Raw genomic sequence first — 18,425 nt, 5'->3', positions numbered from 1 at the left:
ACACAATTTACAGCTGTATCTTACAGGAATTGCATGGGAAAGGCATTTTAGGAAGGTTAACAAATTTTAAAAAATGAAAGGAAGAAAAAAATGAATTCCAAACCCAAGAGGATTCATAAATATAAAAATCAATCATCCTCAGTCAGCAAAGGGACAAGGATGTTGACAATTAATCCATACAATCAAGTATTCTAAATGTATGATATAGATGTTATTAAAATTAAAAAAGGCATTTGTCATCAGATTTTACGGGAAAATGAGTAAGAATAGAATCTTACTGTGAATTATAATGTTTTACATCAAAATTTAGCTTTGCTATATATTGCTCTGCATCAAGAAGGATTGTTCATAGAGAGATGAAACAACAAACTTCACACTTTCATGTTCTAGCTAAGGTTTACATTTTAAAATAAATTATGCATCTTACTTGGAGAATACTTTTGAGCTTAGTGATGTCTGTTATTTCTTCATATACTCTTTCAGAGGGATCAACCATTGGAAACATAAAATCTCCAAACATCAACCATGGTTTTTGGAAATTTCCCTTCTCATCTTCAATCAATGGTTGAATTATTCCAAAAAAATTATGAGAGCATACTTCTCTCATCTTTTCATAGAAGTATCTTTGATCACTTTCATTTATAAGGCGATCATGGAATACCCGCAAGCACTCATGGTAAAACAACCTGCAATTAAAATCTAATTTATTAAAGTTAGCCATGAATAGTAAATAGCATCCATTTACAGTGGAACCCCGATCTATCATTCCCGCATTTATCGTTTGCCATTCCTGGTCCCAAATAAAGTTCCTTAAAGGAAATGTAATTTTTTGTATCAAAAAGAAAAAATCTGACCGCGTTAATTGATTCCAGTCAATATATAATAAAATGCATGCAAACCTGGTGTGATGTCAATGAACTAAGGCTAAATGATGATAAAACCCAAGTGATATTGTTTTCTGCTGGGCACAGCCCAAAGGACAATGATCTACTGCAATGTAAAAATAATTATCTTAATGATATGGAATGTGTAAAGTTTCTAGGAATTTATGTGGATAGAAATATGAAGTGGGATGCACATATAGAGCACCTATGTAAAAAACTGAATACAGTGTTTTATCTTATATCTGTATTAAAGCATAGTGTAAGCCAGTATGTTCTGAAAACCCTCTACTATGGATTATTCTACTCAAGAATTTCATATGGAATTATAATATGGGGATCTTCGCCCCAACTTCATGATGTGTTTGTTATACAAAAGAAATTTGTGAGAAGTATGTGCAAACTAAAGTGTCGAGCTCATTGTCGCCCTTTTTTTAAAAGCCTTAAATTACTCACTGTACCTTGCGTATATATATATCAGAGTGTCATATATGTAAAAAGGTATAAAGGTTGTTTTACTATGAATAATAGGATACATTCCTATGAAACCAGGAGATGCAATGACGTTCATGTCAAACAATCGAACCTAGCTCTGGTATCTAGAGGGCCTGAGCTCATGTGTACAAAATTGTATAATAACCTACCTGTATATATTAAAAGTATAGAAAATATTGATGTTTTTAAAAAGAGTGTCTTAGCTTACTTAATAGAGAAGTGTTTTTATAGTATAAAAGAATATCTTCAATCTGAAATGTAACATTTTCTTATGTGAATTTGTTAATTTTGACGTGCCCTATATACTTGTTTTATGATTGTATCATGACATATAGTATCCTTTGGGCAAATAAATATTATTATTATTATTATTATTATTGTTTTACAAAAATGAGACCAAGTGTTTACCATGCATCATTTATGGCTAATAACAACAGGCACTTAGTTTGAATCTTCTCCAGGAGATGAAACCACCATAGGAAGAAACTTAGTGCCGTGGGATAATAACATTAGCGCATTTCCCATGATCCGCCTTCCCCCTCCATTCAGCATTCGCCTTCCCCACTGTGATGCTTTCCTCTTCTCCAAAATAAAAAAAAAAGGTCCCAGCTCACTCAGGGATCATATTATGAAGACCTTAGCTCGAAAAAAATATCAAGTTACGTGACCCTATTGAAAATATCCCATTGATTTCCTAAAGGGTTTTAAGAAATACTATAGGAATTATGTAAATCTCTATAGGAAATGGAGTTTCCTATAGGAATCACAATGGTTCCTATAGGAACAGTTAAGTTTCCTATAGGAAACGATATTGGTTCCATAGGAACCTTAATGTTCCCATAAGAACCATTGTGATTTCTATTGGAAATTCAATTTCCTATAGAGTTTTAAGAAATACTAGGAATCACAATGGTTCCTATAGGAACCCACACAGAAAATAAACATCTATTAGATATCCAATAGATAACATATTAACATAAGTGAAAATTAACATAAGTGAAAAACTTGTCGCCATATGATCAAAATGAAAACTACAAAATGTACTGCCATGATATATGTAGTATTGAACCTGGGCCCCCCATTTTATCGCCGGACGCACTCACCACTAGACTAATTAATCCTGTAGAAGAGATGGCGCTATTTTGAGACTATATAACTCTTGTTAAAAATACTGCTTGGAAATTAATTAATTACAGCCAAACTAAGGCCCATTCAATGGAACCACTATAAGTTCAGAGATGCGTTTGCCATTCCAAATGCCATAAAAAAATACGGCATTTAAAAAGGCGGAGCAAGGTACGTGGTCTCCCCTTGTCAGTTAGGGGAGGAACAATCTTATGTAATTATAATAATTATGGTTATTAGCACTAATCACCTTAATTCTAATAGGGGGAACGGCAGCTAGAGGGAACAGATGATTGCTGAAGTCATGCAGTTGGCATCGTTCGACCCATGGCATAATTTTTTAGGTCCCCATCGCTCGAGTAAGGAACCAAAAAAATTGTCCCTAAATCAAATGTTAAATCGCTTCCATAGCTAGTGAATCCCATTTTAAAAGACGCTTTTGGAAATGCATCCAAAACTGCCCCTCATCAACTGTGCATCTAATAGATGTGTAAAGGCCGTTTTACACGATACACGGAATTGCGCAATCTGACGTACGTGCGAAGGTGCAATCAAAATTGCGTCGTGTAAAGCTGTGAATTGCTAGAACACATGCGAGAATGCGTAAATGTGAGACGGCAAAATAGCCCCGGTTCTAATTTTGTTCATGCATTTGCACAATTCCACACCATTTTAGAAATTAATTCAGCTCTAACCTGTGCAATTCCGTGCCCCGTGTAAAACGGCCTTAACAGAGAGAGAGATATTTAATAGATGTCTAATAGGTATCTATTAGATGTATATCTATTCATAGATGAAAATAGACAATATATAGATATCTATTTTCCACGTGGGAACAATGTTCAGAACTCGAATGAACAATGTACCAGAGCGGAAGAAATGATTCGCTCGAGGTCAAATGGGCACACCGCATGTATCTCATAGGGAGCGAAATCATCTGGCATTTCAACTCAAGCAATATAGGACACACGGCCAAGTGATATGAAAATGTGACTCAGCCCATTGTTTATAGGAAATGGGATCAGAGAGGATCATATACATGAGATCTAGAGGAGAGGGAATTCATTATATGTACATGCGAGGCAGTATTCCGGTAAAAACTACTCGCATTTGCTGGTAGCTTTCTAGTCGGATGGCTTTCGATTCCTAGCGTCGCATCTTGATGTATGTACTATGTAATAATGCAAAACCTCAGTTAATCACCAAAATAAGAGAAGTGTATATAGTAAATGCAATAAGTAATTATTAAATTTATCCTTGAAATGGCTACATAATATATATTATAAAATATTTATTTTCTCTCCAATCAATCGACCAAAGTTAGCTCTCGATGACACTTAAATCCCCATTTCGCATTTATAAATATCGGTGCTTTATCTTCCTGTCATTGTATTTGCCTCGGCAGTACTTAGTAAAAATATTTTTCCTATAGGAAAATGGTTGAGTTCCCATTGTCAAATTAATATAGGAAAAAAAATCCTATGGGGAATTTTCACTTGGGGAGAACAATAAAAACTTGTTTCACGCCCCCACCCCTTTTCTCATCCACTGACCTTTTTCAGCCTACCTGTATCAAAGTCCCAGTTTCTGGAGGTCAACTGCCTCATGAATCACCTATTAGCCCAAAAGGTGAATTACAATGAATTTCGGCAATTTACACTTTTTATTAGATTGAAATATTTGTAATGTTCAAGTAATTCATTAAGGAATGAGACCAAACGCGATGTATTTCTGATGTTATTTAAGCATTTAAAGCAAGGAAAAGGTCGAAAATATATAGTATAAGGTTATATAGGAAAAAGTTGGAAAAATACAATGGTGATTTCTGGTGGAACTCTGGTGATATCCTCGTAGCTGAGCTTCTTGGCAGTTAATGGGGCATTTTTCTGAAAACAGGATATCAGGTTATTATCAGTTATCAATTTACGAGTTATACTATAAGTTTGACTTGTAAGAGTTACTGGGGAAGGGATATCTTCTCAGGATATTTTGTTTCTCCCTACTAACAATCCGAATTCATCTACTCATCTGGTGCTCCGCTAATTAGAAAAGAATGTGTAAGTTGCCTTCTCTTTAGGACAAAAAATTTCATGGCGCAGTCACATGTTTATGCTTCACCCTCTGCAGTATGTTTTGCATAAGACGTATGGGATAGCATAAGTTCCGAACTTCACCTAACACCAGTGGTTCCATACTTTCCAGGGTGGGTTGACTTCAAACTAGCGAGTGTTTTCCATGTGGGTTTAATGAAGTAAGGTTTCATTTTTATTAGTTTTATTTTTATCCGTCTTCGGACCAAGGCCCTTCTGAAGAAACAAATGAGAACTTTAAAAGATGGACTGAAAATAATTGAAGATGAAGAAAATAATCCTGGCTAGAAGCGCGTGAACATTGCAGAACGCTTGGGTTTTCCATTAGCACATGATGGTAGGGGTGGGGTGGAGCGAGCTACCTGGTGAAAACAAGAAGTGGGATGAAGCCGCGGCTCAGGCGGGCGTGCCACTGATGATTAACGCAACATTGCTCACGCTTTACGCATTGCCTAAATTACAAAAAAAATATATTTATTAGACAGGAACATTACAAATAATTGACTATTTTTGGCCTATATGATCCAGCTCACAATAAATCCCTGGGCCGGCGAAAGTGGTTGTTTTAGGCATAACATGCAAATTGCTCTCGTGAGAACGCATACTGGAAATAGCATTTCATGGATTTTTACATCAAAGAGAAATCCATAATAGCAGGGTAAATGCTGAGTGGAGAGCAAACATATTTTAGCGAGGTGGCGTGTTCCTTTAGGATATTTGAAAGAGATATTATTCGAATCAACAATATCATCTAAGTGTCTCGATAATGTTCTAGTATTCCTGTAATTGGCTAAAATCTTGTTTGAATCCTTTAATGAATATTATAATTACGCGCCAAAATCCTGCGTTTCTTGGGACATAGGCAATCTCGCCAAACATTCCCGCATTCATCGTTTTTTTCGTCCATCCCCCTGAAAAATGATAGATCGAGGTTCCACTGTAGTCTGTAAATTTGAGTCACTTTGTACAGAAGAAGCTCAAACATTGGATGTGCTACTTTACCTTAAAGGTAGAAAATATTTAAATGAGAACATTGAAACAATGTTATCCTCTATTCAATTTCACATATACATTGTGTCATCTCATGCATTGCCCTTAGTCTACATTTTCATGCATTTACCAGGGTAAAAGGATAATAGGAGATGCAACTTGAATACTTCTTAGAACTTTGATAAGAGCAAAATGCATTTACTAATTCAAAAATATAAGGTATAAATATTGAGATAAAAATATACTAGGGATGCTTTAATGGCTGCAGGTTTTTACCAAGTTTTGGACAAGATTCATATCTCAATTATTTTAATGGAGCAGAGGAGCAGGAATAAGAGAGTACTAAGGATGAGGTATCAATTATTTTATTGAATCCATCAATCCTTGAATTCTCGGTAACTTATTTTATTATGTAGGAGATCTAATGTGAGTTGAGTTAAAGCATTCTTTGAAATCTTGGTTCTGTCTCTTTTGCACAGACCTTAATCACCCATGAAAATATGAATGATGTTGCAAAAATGAAAAATACATTTACTGTGAACACACAATGAAGCTTATGTAAGATATCGATCGATATCTTTAATATATTGATATTGATTGAGTGGTTACAAACATTAGTATGATAAATCAAGGTTGGTAAACAATACGCACTACATGATCTAATTATGTGCTCTCAGATGGATTTGAGATCAGAGATGGGAAAAACAGTATTATCAAAAATCTATCCAGAAAACTACTCAAACATAAATGTAGTATGCCATGTAATACCAAGTACAAGCCTATGTAGGATAGAAAAATTTTACTAAGACATGCAGGATAATAAAAATATTTATTACATATCATTGCAGACTTAATCAATTCAACTCATTTAAAATGTATCCACCTCAGCATTTGATCTTTTTCTCTGAGAGACCCAGAGTTGGCTTGAAGAACTCCTTGGAAGCATTTTGATAAATCCCTGAGGTTGTATACATAGTGTGACTTTGCAGGAGTTGGCAGCAGATCTTCACACACACGTGCATAAATATCAACGGCAGCATTCACTATTGAATCAGCCATGTCCTGTATTGCTGATGTAAACTCCTCAAAAAACCCAACAAGGATACTCTATATAAAAAGATTAATACAGAATAACCAGAAAAATTTTAAGGGAAGTTTTTTCACATGAAGATACCTCCAAATAAAATCCCATTGCTAAGATAATTTATGTTAGTAAAATAATGAGCATGAGATGAAGTAGAAAAATTGTCATTTTGATGCTTAAAGCCACAATAAGTTTAAAGTTGCCATTTCAATGATCTCAAAATTCAAACAATTGATATAGTAACTGTAATATTTTATGTGAAACAACAAATTTTAAAAATTAATGCATGATATTTTGAGGAATAAACATGACATTCTTGATGCTTTATTTCCATTTAGCATATGTAACAGTATGTGATGAAATTCATCATCCATCCCATATGGTGACAAAATGTTTATTTATGGTGTGCAATAAATACTTAGTTATTATATACGTGACAACATGGCTATCTTCAGTCTGATGGTGCCTGTGACCATGACATCTGCATGTTCCTGGATTGTAATTAGCTAGAGCTCATGTATTGGCATCTTAATGCTGGAAGATGATAAGAACTGTATCCTTGAGTGCTCTGGGGGAAATAATCACTTCGCAGCATTCTTTGAAACATTCTGAAACATTTTTGGACATTGTTTTCCTAAAAATTTCATGCATGTTCAACTACTAAAAGATTGTAATGGTCTGGAAATGGAAGATTTCCATTTCCCAAAATATTTTGTCATATGACGTCTTAGAATGGCCAGCTATGTCAAACTATGCCTGAGGATTTGTACTTTTCACTTTCAAGAACAGCTTACCTTCCTTTTCCCCTTCTTTTTTGAAAAAAATATCCTAGTTTCACCTTTCCAATAAAATGGCAAGGTGGAGATGTTACAGTAGACTCTAGTTATTATGAAGTTCATGGAACTGAAAAACCGGAGGCTTGTAATAACGAAGTTCGTATAAACGTTTCTCTTAGGAATTGTCGAAAGAATAACAGTATATAATAAACACGATTAAAATACGTGCAAATACATATAAACAGGAAAATTCGTTTCAGTTTCTCAATTGAAAAATGCAGCATAATGCAATCAAGGGTTAATATCTTTGTGAATAAAGTAAGTCCACGGTATACGAACTAGATAGATGCGTTCCAAACCTTGTTCGTAAGTTGATAAACCTACAGTCCCGCCGCCGAGGGTTGTCCAATGACAGGCAGAATGGTCTAGATCAGGGTAGAGGGCAAGGTTGACAGGTAAGAAAGTGAAACACCTACTTCACTCGTAAACAAAATGGTTCCGTGATGAAAGGAGCTGGAATGGATGACAAGCGTGAAGGACCCAAAGGAAGAATCACTTGTTTTGGTGATTCGAAGAAAGGGCTTGTTTTGGTGGATCGGGCTTATTTTGGTGCTCCATATGCATTTAACAACATTGTATGACTGGGCGATGGTGTGAGGTGTGTTAGGGGGACAGCGATTTGCTGCAAACCGTGCTGGCACAGGGTTTTCTGCCCCTCCTATTGTGCTGTCATCGGACAACTCTTGCCGGCCGGCCGGGTATGCAAGGAATCAAGGAGTATGGTTATCCTGCAGAATGCAACACTGCATCACAATTAATTTTTTTGTGACCCTTTTATGTGTTGATGCTATTCATACGCAACTCGGCCACCACTCCATTTCTCCCCCATGAATACCAATGACCTTGAAGGCTTTAGCGTAGACTCTCTCCCTGGAAGTCAATCGCCCGATAACCTATGACGGCAAAAATTACGTCTCAAACCGTATTGCTTAAAAAAAAACCCATTTCCACAAGCTCCACGCTTAATTAATGACCAAACTTAACTATTGTCATTCTGCTAAGGAGACAAGATAAATTACTTTGGTAGGCCGGCTATCTGGACCGCATGACGAGTAATGCTTTTGGCCATTGCACAGCAATAAATGTTGATTAATATATAAACAAAAAGAAGATTTGAGGCAAGTGATGCTATTAATATGCGTAAAATGATAGCAATTTTATGTGCACTTAGTGTGTACTTAGCGCAAGTTCATGTTTTATCATGAGACCATTTAAGTTTTTTGATTAGGCTACACTGCGTTACGATGTTTCCCCGAGGAACATATTTGTGCTGTATCGAAATTGCGCTAATCAAAAATGCGCTATGCAAGGCATGGGTGTGTATAAAAAGATAACTTCACCAAACATTTCTTACCTTGAAAATATGCTTCAATGATACTTCATCAGGTGACTTAAGATTCAGCATGGCAAAGTGGCGTACAAAACGTGGAGTGAGAGGATTCCGTCCACCACCAGGAGGAGCACAAGCAGCCATGAGAACTACATCCTCTATCTCCTTCCAGAAAAGTTTCTCTCTGTCATACATTCCTCCAAAGTCCAAGTATTGCCTAAAAGGAATAAATGAAAATCACTTATCTGAAATTTTATAGACATAGAGAGTACCGTATTTGCACGAATCTAAGACGAACACGATTCTAAGACCACCCCCTCTTTTTGGAACTCCACTAGGGAAAAAAATTATTTTGAAAAATAATTTGTAAAATGAGTACTGGTGCTTATACATTTATTCTATTTGCATTTTTATATATATGTTTACTGTAATCATTGTTTCTTATGCTCATTATCTTTTGTTTATCTTCTGATTGATGTTTGCTTTGAATATCCGCGACGCGAGTTTTGAGGTTGCAACTCCAATAAATATAGTAAATTTTTATATTACTTCATTTATCTTGGCACCAAAATATTGAGGAAATAATATTAATGATAGACATAGGGGAACGCAGCTTGTTTCCAACAGTTGCGAGCACTACCATTAGAGTCCATCACCATTACATTACTGCTTGCCGTGATGCATCGCCATCGCGTCGCCGAGATTGCTTGACGCTATGGTGACGCAAGATTGCTTCACGTGCTCAGCGAAATGATAATACCCTACTATGTATAACCTGAAAGTCATGCTTACTACCTTGTTACCACCAAGATGTAGCTTAGAGCTTGGAGAGGATACGAAAGTCAGTAATCAGCAAAATATTATATTCACCCTGCCACCACGGTCATCGTGAGAGAGAGCTGAAGACTGGACAGTAGGCCGGCCCTTATTTTTCAGAATTAAGAAAAGTTATGTTTTCCTAGTCTCAAAATGATCCAAATGAGGTATATATTCGTGTGTTAAAATTTGGTTACTTTAAAATAACGGGAACCCGTGCCCCAAGGGCCCTAAGTACTAAGGACCCTCAATTGAGTTTTTTGGGGCCGAAAAAGTGCTATTCCTATGTAAAACGTAAAAGTAAAGCCCTTTAGGGCCGATTTTCTGTTCGTTTTGACCTATCTTTAATCGTTTACGAGATATTGTGCGTCGTAATGTAATCCACCCTCTAGGGCGCTACCCCGCACCGCGGCGCCGCTGAGGTACGGTCCAAAACAATTAAACTACAGGATTTACAAATATCAAAGTAATAAAATTAAGAAATAAACTTTTTCCAACAAACATTAAAACTGAAAAAAAAATTATATCAATTTTCAATGCCTCGTCGCGAATCATTGCATAAGTTACACAAAGAGCTTCTGCTCTGCATTTGCGCACAAATTCGATGATATTTTCCTCTAATTCTTTGAATCTGCCGCATCGAGACCCCCGAAATGACTTCCGCGATGTATTAGCGCTTTGCAAGCGCTGTAAATACTATGATTTACGGCGTATTCTGCAACGGCTATTTTTAAATTGGCATCGAAACTCCGTCTTTGAAGGCCTCTAATCTGCGGCAGGATTGATCCTCATCTTTCTACTTGATCCATCACCTCACTGTTGAACGTAAAATTATTTTTAATAAAGAAAATATCGCGGAAATAATTGCGAAACGTTATGCGACGTAATTTATCGATCCTATTTACCCTGACGAATTGAAGATATTCCTCAATAAATTGATTACACTTTCGATGCTGAGTCGCTGTATTTCGATCAAATGCAGTAATGCCGGCGCTTCTGGTTTACAGTCATCGATTATTGCGCCTTTTCAGAAACAAATGCATCACCTATTGCGCATTCTTGTCCTGCGAAGGCGGTAAAGGCAGTGGTTGTAAACACGAACCGCACGGGCACATGGACGTATAATAGCTACGGACGCAATGAAATGCTAAATCGTCACGAAAGGTTAACTTTATCTGTTTATTTTTCGCAATTATTTAAATCGTGTAGTTATTAAATGAGCGACGGGTACATATACCATTGATTCAATTCTAGTGTTCGATTAATGTAATGATAGTGTGTGTTTAGTTTTCATTTTAATTATTTACTGTTTTGCGTCATTAAGTGATCAGTGTCGATTGAATTATTCTAACAATACTTTTCCAAGAAAAATTAGCGGCTACCCCGATGGATTCCGTGAAAACGCATATTCGATATGCTATTAGAATCGGAATAATCGTATCTGTACAACATTTGTGGTAAAAATTGTCTTAATTTCCGGTAAAACGTGGCAGTATTTACTAATATCTCCGATTATAATCCTCATAAATATACTCAAATAGAAAGACTACGAGAACATTAGCCATTATGCCGTTATTTATTACTTTATGGTCACCTTTAGTATGCTAAACTGGATTACACTCGATTATAGTCCCCCCCCTTACTTTTCCGCGGCCATTTTTGGAAAAAAAGGGGGGACTATATTCGGAGATATACGGTATTTTTAAGGTTTCATGGCGAAATTCACGGCTTTTTTCAGGTTTTTTCACGGTAGACGAAATTCACAGCTTATTCACGTTTTAAGGTTTTCACGGTTGAGAGGGAACCCTGTGATTTCATTAATGACAGGATTTAACCATGTAAAATGTGTTTTGTGGTTGTAATGTGTAAATTGTGATGGTAATTTTTTTGACTTGCCCTATTTCATGTGTTTGATTGCCAGACCAATAAAAAAATCATCATTACTATTAGCATATAAAATTTAACCTACCTTAATAATTCTATTGGTGGCTGAGCTCCATACGTATCCAACTTCGGCATATTTATATCATCAATGAAAAGAACCACTTGTTTACCAGGAGGACCACCGAGCCTATTTTTCCTCTTCTTTTCCAATTTCAGCTCAATCATTTCCTGAGTTCTGCCGCTGCTTGTTTGTGCCGAGAAGTTTAATGTGATTGTAACATAATCACCAGATTCATACATATTTTTTAGGACTGTTTTGGCAATAACAGATTTGCCTACTCCTATAATTAAAATTCAGGGCATTAATAATAATCAACGAAGGGATAAATACATTAATGTAGACTATTCATCTAGACTAATCTAAACTATTTTTCAATAAAGCCCTGATGCCATCAAACAAATTAATGTATTATAGATTGATGGCATCACTGAATGAGTTCATTGGATGTTTCTGAGTGACACCCGCTAGAAGAAAACAATATGACTCATAGATTTTTGACAATATTTTTTTAAAAGAATCTAGAGCGAGGGAAAAACTCCCTAAATGTAAATGCATATACAATTACAACTTCAAAATCTTTGTCACAAAGTGTCTTTTATTGATAATAATCCAAATTCATAAAATGAGCATTTCATGAAAATTTTACTCATAAAATGGAAAAATAACCATAGAAAATTATGAAAATGATGTAAATAATGTATGGCCATGTGAGTGGCGTAATAATAGTTTCAGCTATCATTTTCACTATCACTGAAACCAATAATCCTTGATCAGCAACACATTAACACCTCCAGCCCTAAGGTAAAATTTTTTAACCTTGATGGAATCCAAATTTTTATTTTTCTTCATTTTGGTTCAGAAGTGTTACATTTTATTATAAATGACCGGAACAAGTCATTTTTCTGAAAAATATTTGCATTATTTATGAAAAAAGCTGCTGTAAAAAGCTGTGGTAATTGGTATTTTTACATAAATCACTTGCAGCAAGTTCTTAAGCTAAATTTTAAAAACCATACCACATATGTAATTTCTTTCTGGGGTAATCTGATGCTACCTCAGTATCTATGTATTACCCAGAAAACAACATAGGGGTATGGTGGGAGGTGTTTGTCACCGTTCAGTTACTAGTGAGAGAATTCAAAAAAGAATAAAAAAACTTAGGTGTGCACTGTAAGTGATTTGACAGTCTGAGTTCTGCTCAACCCTTATTGAAGTCAACTAATTCAGGAGCATAGTCATTCAAAGTCATAATGTAGGCTTAAGAAATAGAGGCAGTAAAAATAAGCTGATTTTATGGCATAATGATGATGAACTTGTTAACATTAAAAGACATTGAAACAGTGAATCACTATAATGGGGAACTTGTAATGGGTCATCGATCGCTATATAAACTATTTTGAACAGGTAAAATGGATACATTAGCTTGCAAAACTACGTAAAGTTTCTCCATTCACCATCAAAAGAAATAAAAAAATTGACTTTAAAATTGAGAAAAAATTTTCTGAGCCAACCACTGTGCGAAGACACCCGAGCTCTGCCAAAGCAAAGCTTGACGTCATAGGTGCCTAAAACTGCCGTCGGGAGTTGGGAAATACACTGAACGCATGCTGGAAACATTGTTTTGAGGGAGGATTTAGCTGCTCATCGTCACTTGTGTATGTGCTTTTATTCTTGGTAAGTTTTCCTATTGCTATAGTTACGATTATCACTTGGGATACTAAAAATGTGACATTGGGATGATGAAGTTCAAGCGTTTCACTTCGTATGTTTCAGTTATCAGAAAAATGGATGATAACGTCACCGCTCATTCGAGTAGTACACCTTGAAATTCATCTACATCTACATAATACCCCGCAAGCCGCCTAAGAGGCATGTGGCATATGGGTTAGGGCATCAGCCTTTCTTTAAGGCACCAAAATTGATGCCATTATCTACTAAGCTACACTACACTGGCAAATACCATTAAATATAGTGGGAAATAGGCAAATACAATTATCAAAAACTGGAAGTTACTACCATACTCATATTCATCACGTACAACTTACAATAACAGAGCTCGTTATGATGAAAACAACTATTTATTCATTGACTTAAAGCCTTAAATTAATCTACCCAAGTGACTTTTCTCACTACTATTTGTTGACATAATAGAAAAACAAACTTAAAACACAATTTTGATTTTAATAGCTTGATCGTTAAAAGTCATATCTACGGTGAACAATGGAGGTGAACATGCCACTGACAATTTTTACACTACTGTTAGACATTTATCGATAGCGTAATATGTAGCACTTTTCACAATTCAATCACAATGGAACACTGATAATTACAACTCTTGGCCGATATTTTTCAACCTTGTCAAGCTTTGTGCATTACAACCACTGGCACTATTATTATTAGCAGTAGCTTAAAGGAAGTTGTCACGTTGAAAATAACACTAATTTAGCACAAAAAATGTTCCTAGAAATCTCCAATCAGCAAGGAAAATTTGCATTGACTGGAATTCACCTCATTACACAAACACAGGCAGTCCTAAACGATGAATGTTCCGCTACCTATGAATAAATGGATGAAGTTTTTGTATACAGGGTGTCCCATTTATCTTAACCACCCGAAATAACTTTTGGTCCAGATGCAAATTCAAAATTTTGTTAAGTAAACGTTCATTAGCCGTCAGGGGGACATTAATCAGCATGATTGCCTTCCTTGTACCTATGTTATTTACAAAGATGAACAGCGCTATGTCATTTTTAAATGGCACCCTGTAATTTTTATTCGGCAATTCATTTCCTCTCCTAAAGACTTGTTCAAAAATGTAGCAAAGTGGACCATTACCATAAACAAAACGTTAGGAAAACATAAGAAACTCGTCCCCTTACTGGAGTTAGCTGTGAACAAATAACAACCAAGTCAAAACATAACACAAAAGTCACTTTGAGCCCTGGACCACAACCGCGTCCACTTACTGGAGTTAGCAGTAAACAAATGACAACCAACTCAAAACATAACACAAAAGTCACGTGGACTCTCCTGTACTACAGTACTGTACAGTACAGTGCATGACAAATTTTTGAATTTGCATCTGGACAAAAAGTTATTTCCGGTGGTCATGATAAATGGGACACCCTGTACAAAAGGGTAGCAGACATAGAAAACATCAAAATTGTTATAATTATATACTTAAATGAATGATATGCCATCGATAACATCAACTCACAATAAACATATTCCCCTTCCAATGGCCGTGGCTCAGACTCCAAAAACGATGTTATTTGGGTGTTATAAACATTTTGGTTTAGCTGCTCCAGTTTTATATTTAATGCCCTTACTCAGATATTAATATTATAAATAATACAAAATATGAGGGCTTCCGAGCCTCTATTGTTGGATATTTTGCTTTAAATTGAAAATAATCAACACGTCTCACAAATGAAGCTCTCACAACAGGTGGCAATTTCTACAAACAATCACAACAATAACTTGTGTGATGTTTATGCACCTATGACGTCATGGAGGCTTCGTCGGCAGTGGCTTGGGGGGAGGGAGTTTTTGGCTCGCTTTAAAATTTGTTATATTTATCATTGAATATCTCGTGAAGGGAAACTCAGATTTACAATTGGTTTTCTTTGTTGAATCCAGAAAATAATTTTCTGTCCGCCTGTGAAATTTAAAAAAAAATTCATGCAAGTTCCCCATTGCTAATGAATTACCATGACTTGATTACAGCCTACAAAAAATTCTTAGAACATTTAAGAAATAATTTCAATCAAGCATTTAAAAAAAATCATTAAATACCTGTTTGACCAGTAAAAAGGACAGGCTTTTGGACAGAAAGAAGCTTCTCTGACAAAAAGGCAAATCTCGTTGTATCGATAGTTGGGACCAGAATTTCAAAATATGGAATACTTTTGCTGTAATCAAAAGTTGGTGTGATTTTTTGCCAGAGTTCCATACGTCTATTGCTTACATTCATGAAATAACTCCACAGGTCATTGCTTGATGGCAACCTGCATGAAATACATATCAGGAAGTTTTCAAATCATTAAAGGTTTAATATAGACTCCATGAGCTCCAGTTAGTCTTACATACCTGGCATCAGGGTGCTCTTCAAACTGATCTCTCACATATACTTCAAACTTCTCTTGATATATATCATTCAAATTACCACCAATAGACCACAAGTATGCAAACACAAAGGTCTGACAAACAAAATTGCTTAGTCTTGGCTTATCTATACCAGCTTCAACTTCCAACAAAAAATGAGTAAAACAATCTAATAGGCTGCACATCATTGATATCTTCCCAATTTCAACCTGAAGACCAAAGATAAGAGTATATTTTTATTTGAGGGAAAAGTTGCTCGGACCAAATAGAATTAAAGCAAAATACATACATGGAAAACATAAAATAGAGGTGCACAAAATAGGCAGAGGTTTCATTACCAGACGCTCGTGACTTGATAATGATGGAAACTAACAATTATTCATAAAGAAATCTAAAGTCAGTTTTTCAGACACAAATTCATTATCAGAATGCAACATTAATGATCTTATAAAAAACTGCTAACTTATAACCCAGATGATAGAATTTGACATGTAATACAGCATTGCATACTAAAAATAAGTCAATTAATTCTTGTATTCTTCAAGCAGGTATGAAATTGGTGAAGAGACAAGTTTGTGTCATGCATGTTTATTTAAGCATTGTTTCCATATGGTTTACAAAGTCACTCACAATGTTATTTAAACAGCAGGAATAGACGGGGAGTATGCTTAGTTGGGGAGTATGCTTATTCGCCGTTAGCAATACTTTCCCGCTGAGTTAGCAACCAATTCAAAGACGGCGATAAAAGCATTGAAATATCTTTTTCAATTGAATGATTTACTTAATGCAGAACAATAGAAAATAAATGACTGATGAACATGTGGAACACAAGCACACGTTAGTGTTTTAGTCCTTGTCCTAGGATTAGCAGCTGCTTCATTCCATTATAATGAGCGTTAGAATGCAGCCTGGCTGAGATCATTTGTCAATTTAGAGATAAGCTCTATCTTATTGTTCTGTAAATTAAATTCGATGAAGTTAGATAGATATTAAATGTCAACCATATACATATTTATTGTGGCTATAATGACAACAGAGGAGCCAAAGTGAAAACCTGAAACTTAAATCTTATTGGAAATTAAGAAAAACATTCGAGACTCCAAACAGCCAAAACATTATGCCAAAAATATGTTTTGCATTTCAAGGAATTTATCTTACGATTATCGCAAGTTAGTCATAAAAATTCCAAAGTTGGAGCCATAAGAAAAGCATTGAATATTTTACAAATATAATAAAAAAATCCTTTTATACCATTTATTGAAAAGTATCCCAAAAAAATCAAGCAGAGAATCTAGTTTCTGTCAGTGGAATATTACATTCCTTGGTCATTTTAAAATTGTTGATATTAACGAAAATGCTTTAGTACCATAAGGCTCCCATATTTACTTAAGTCGATGTATCTTGAAAACTAATTAACTTTTTCTAATTTTCAGATTTTTCCTCCTGAGGAATTTCTGTTTACATTCACCTGCGAAAAGCACAGCATAGTTTTATAGTTTGGGCGGTGAATTTGTATCAATGAGTCAGTCAAAATGCAACTATGAATATGTCCAACGAACTTTTCTGCATTTTGTAATTTTTCCTCCCGGTGAATATATACTATTTTTTATTTGACCACAAAATAATTCAGAGCCGTACCCTCACAGTTTAGGCTGTGAATTTTTATCACTAGGTCAGCGGTTTGTCAAAAAGCAGCTTTATGTACATTAAATGTTAATAAAATAACAATGGTGCAAGTGGACTTCTAAACCATTACTTATTACAGTGAAACCTTGATAAAACGAGACCACACGGTGCTCAAATAAACACTCTCTATAGTGTTGTCGTTTGTCGTTTTACCGGAGGTGGAGCAAATAATAGCCAATAAACCTATTGTAAACACTTATATATAAGCAGGATTGGCGACTGATTGTGAGACATACCTATTTGATAAACCTAAGCATAAATCCAGACGAAAGGCGACGTTTTTTTTCATTATGAAATTTCCTTACCTTAATAACAAACTAGTCATTCTATTTATAAGCACCTTACTGAATAAAAATCATGCAAAGCATTGCTTTGTCAATCACTATCCCAATGCACAACCGACGAAGTCAATTTTCTATGTACTTCATTCATTTACATGATCATTCTGATATTTTGCTATTTACCACTGAAAATTCAAAAAATTACTAATAAAACTGAATTGCGGTTATTTAATGCCTCAAATGCTGCTGTTGGTGTATGTTTATATTATTTCATGAAAAATATACTGCAGATATTTTGCTGGTGTCACTTGAGTGAAACAAAAGCGAGCTGCGAGAAACTGCGACTAACATAACACACATGGTAATATAGGCAACAAAGAAATGAAAAAGCATACCCATCTGATGGACCCTATGGCCAACAAATCTTACAAGTATGAATTTATTCATTTAATATTCTCAATAATGGCTGTGAAATATGGAAAAGAATGCTGAAATTTAAAAAAATACCTGTTCTATGGAGCATATGCAGTTGTTGTGAACAAAAATCAACCCATCTTCAACATAAGTTTTTACAATATTATAAAGATATCCTCTGACAAAAGAATTTTCAGGTAATTTGGACAACCATCTTTCAAAGAATGGCATCCACTTAATTTCTGCTGCATCCACATACACCATTCCACAACTGTAAACAAAAAGAATTAAAATGAGATGGAATACCACAATCCAATTCAAATCAAGCGATAAGAGTACATATTTCCA

The 18,425-nt window shown here is 35.3% G+C and overlaps 1 protein-coding gene across 1 annotated transcript in view; it reads right to left on the bottom strand.

Moving 5' to 3' along the window:
• LOC124159738 (dynein axonemal heavy chain 6) overlaps positions 1-18,425 on the bottom strand; it is a 126,592-nt gene that overhangs the window by 59,328 nt on the left and 48,839 nt on the right. The window contains exons 35-41 of the mRNA XM_046535648.1: positions 18,171-18,348; positions 15,682-15,905; positions 15,388-15,599; positions 11,617-11,872; positions 8,856-9,048; positions 6,465-6,688; positions 428-686 (exon numbers count right to left, since the gene is read on the bottom strand). Of these exons, the coding sequence (XP_046391604.1) occupies positions 428-686; positions 6,465-6,688; positions 8,856-9,048; positions 11,617-11,872; positions 15,388-15,599; positions 15,682-15,905; positions 18,171-18,348 (1,546 nt within the window). The remainder of the gene's footprint in view (positions 1-427; positions 687-6,464; positions 6,689-8,855; positions 9,049-11,616; positions 11,873-15,387; positions 15,600-15,681; positions 15,906-18,170; positions 18,349-18,425) is intronic.

The sequence above is a fragment of the Ischnura elegans genome, chromosome 5, assembly GCF_921293095.1.
Source record: "Ischnura elegans chromosome 5, ioIscEleg1.1, whole genome shotgun sequence".
NCBI classification, from domain to species: Eukaryota; Metazoa; Arthropoda; class Insecta; order Odonata; family Coenagrionidae; genus Ischnura; species Ischnura elegans.
Note: the sequence above shows the minus strand (reverse complement) of the source record. Positions and strands in the feature narration are given on the sequence as shown.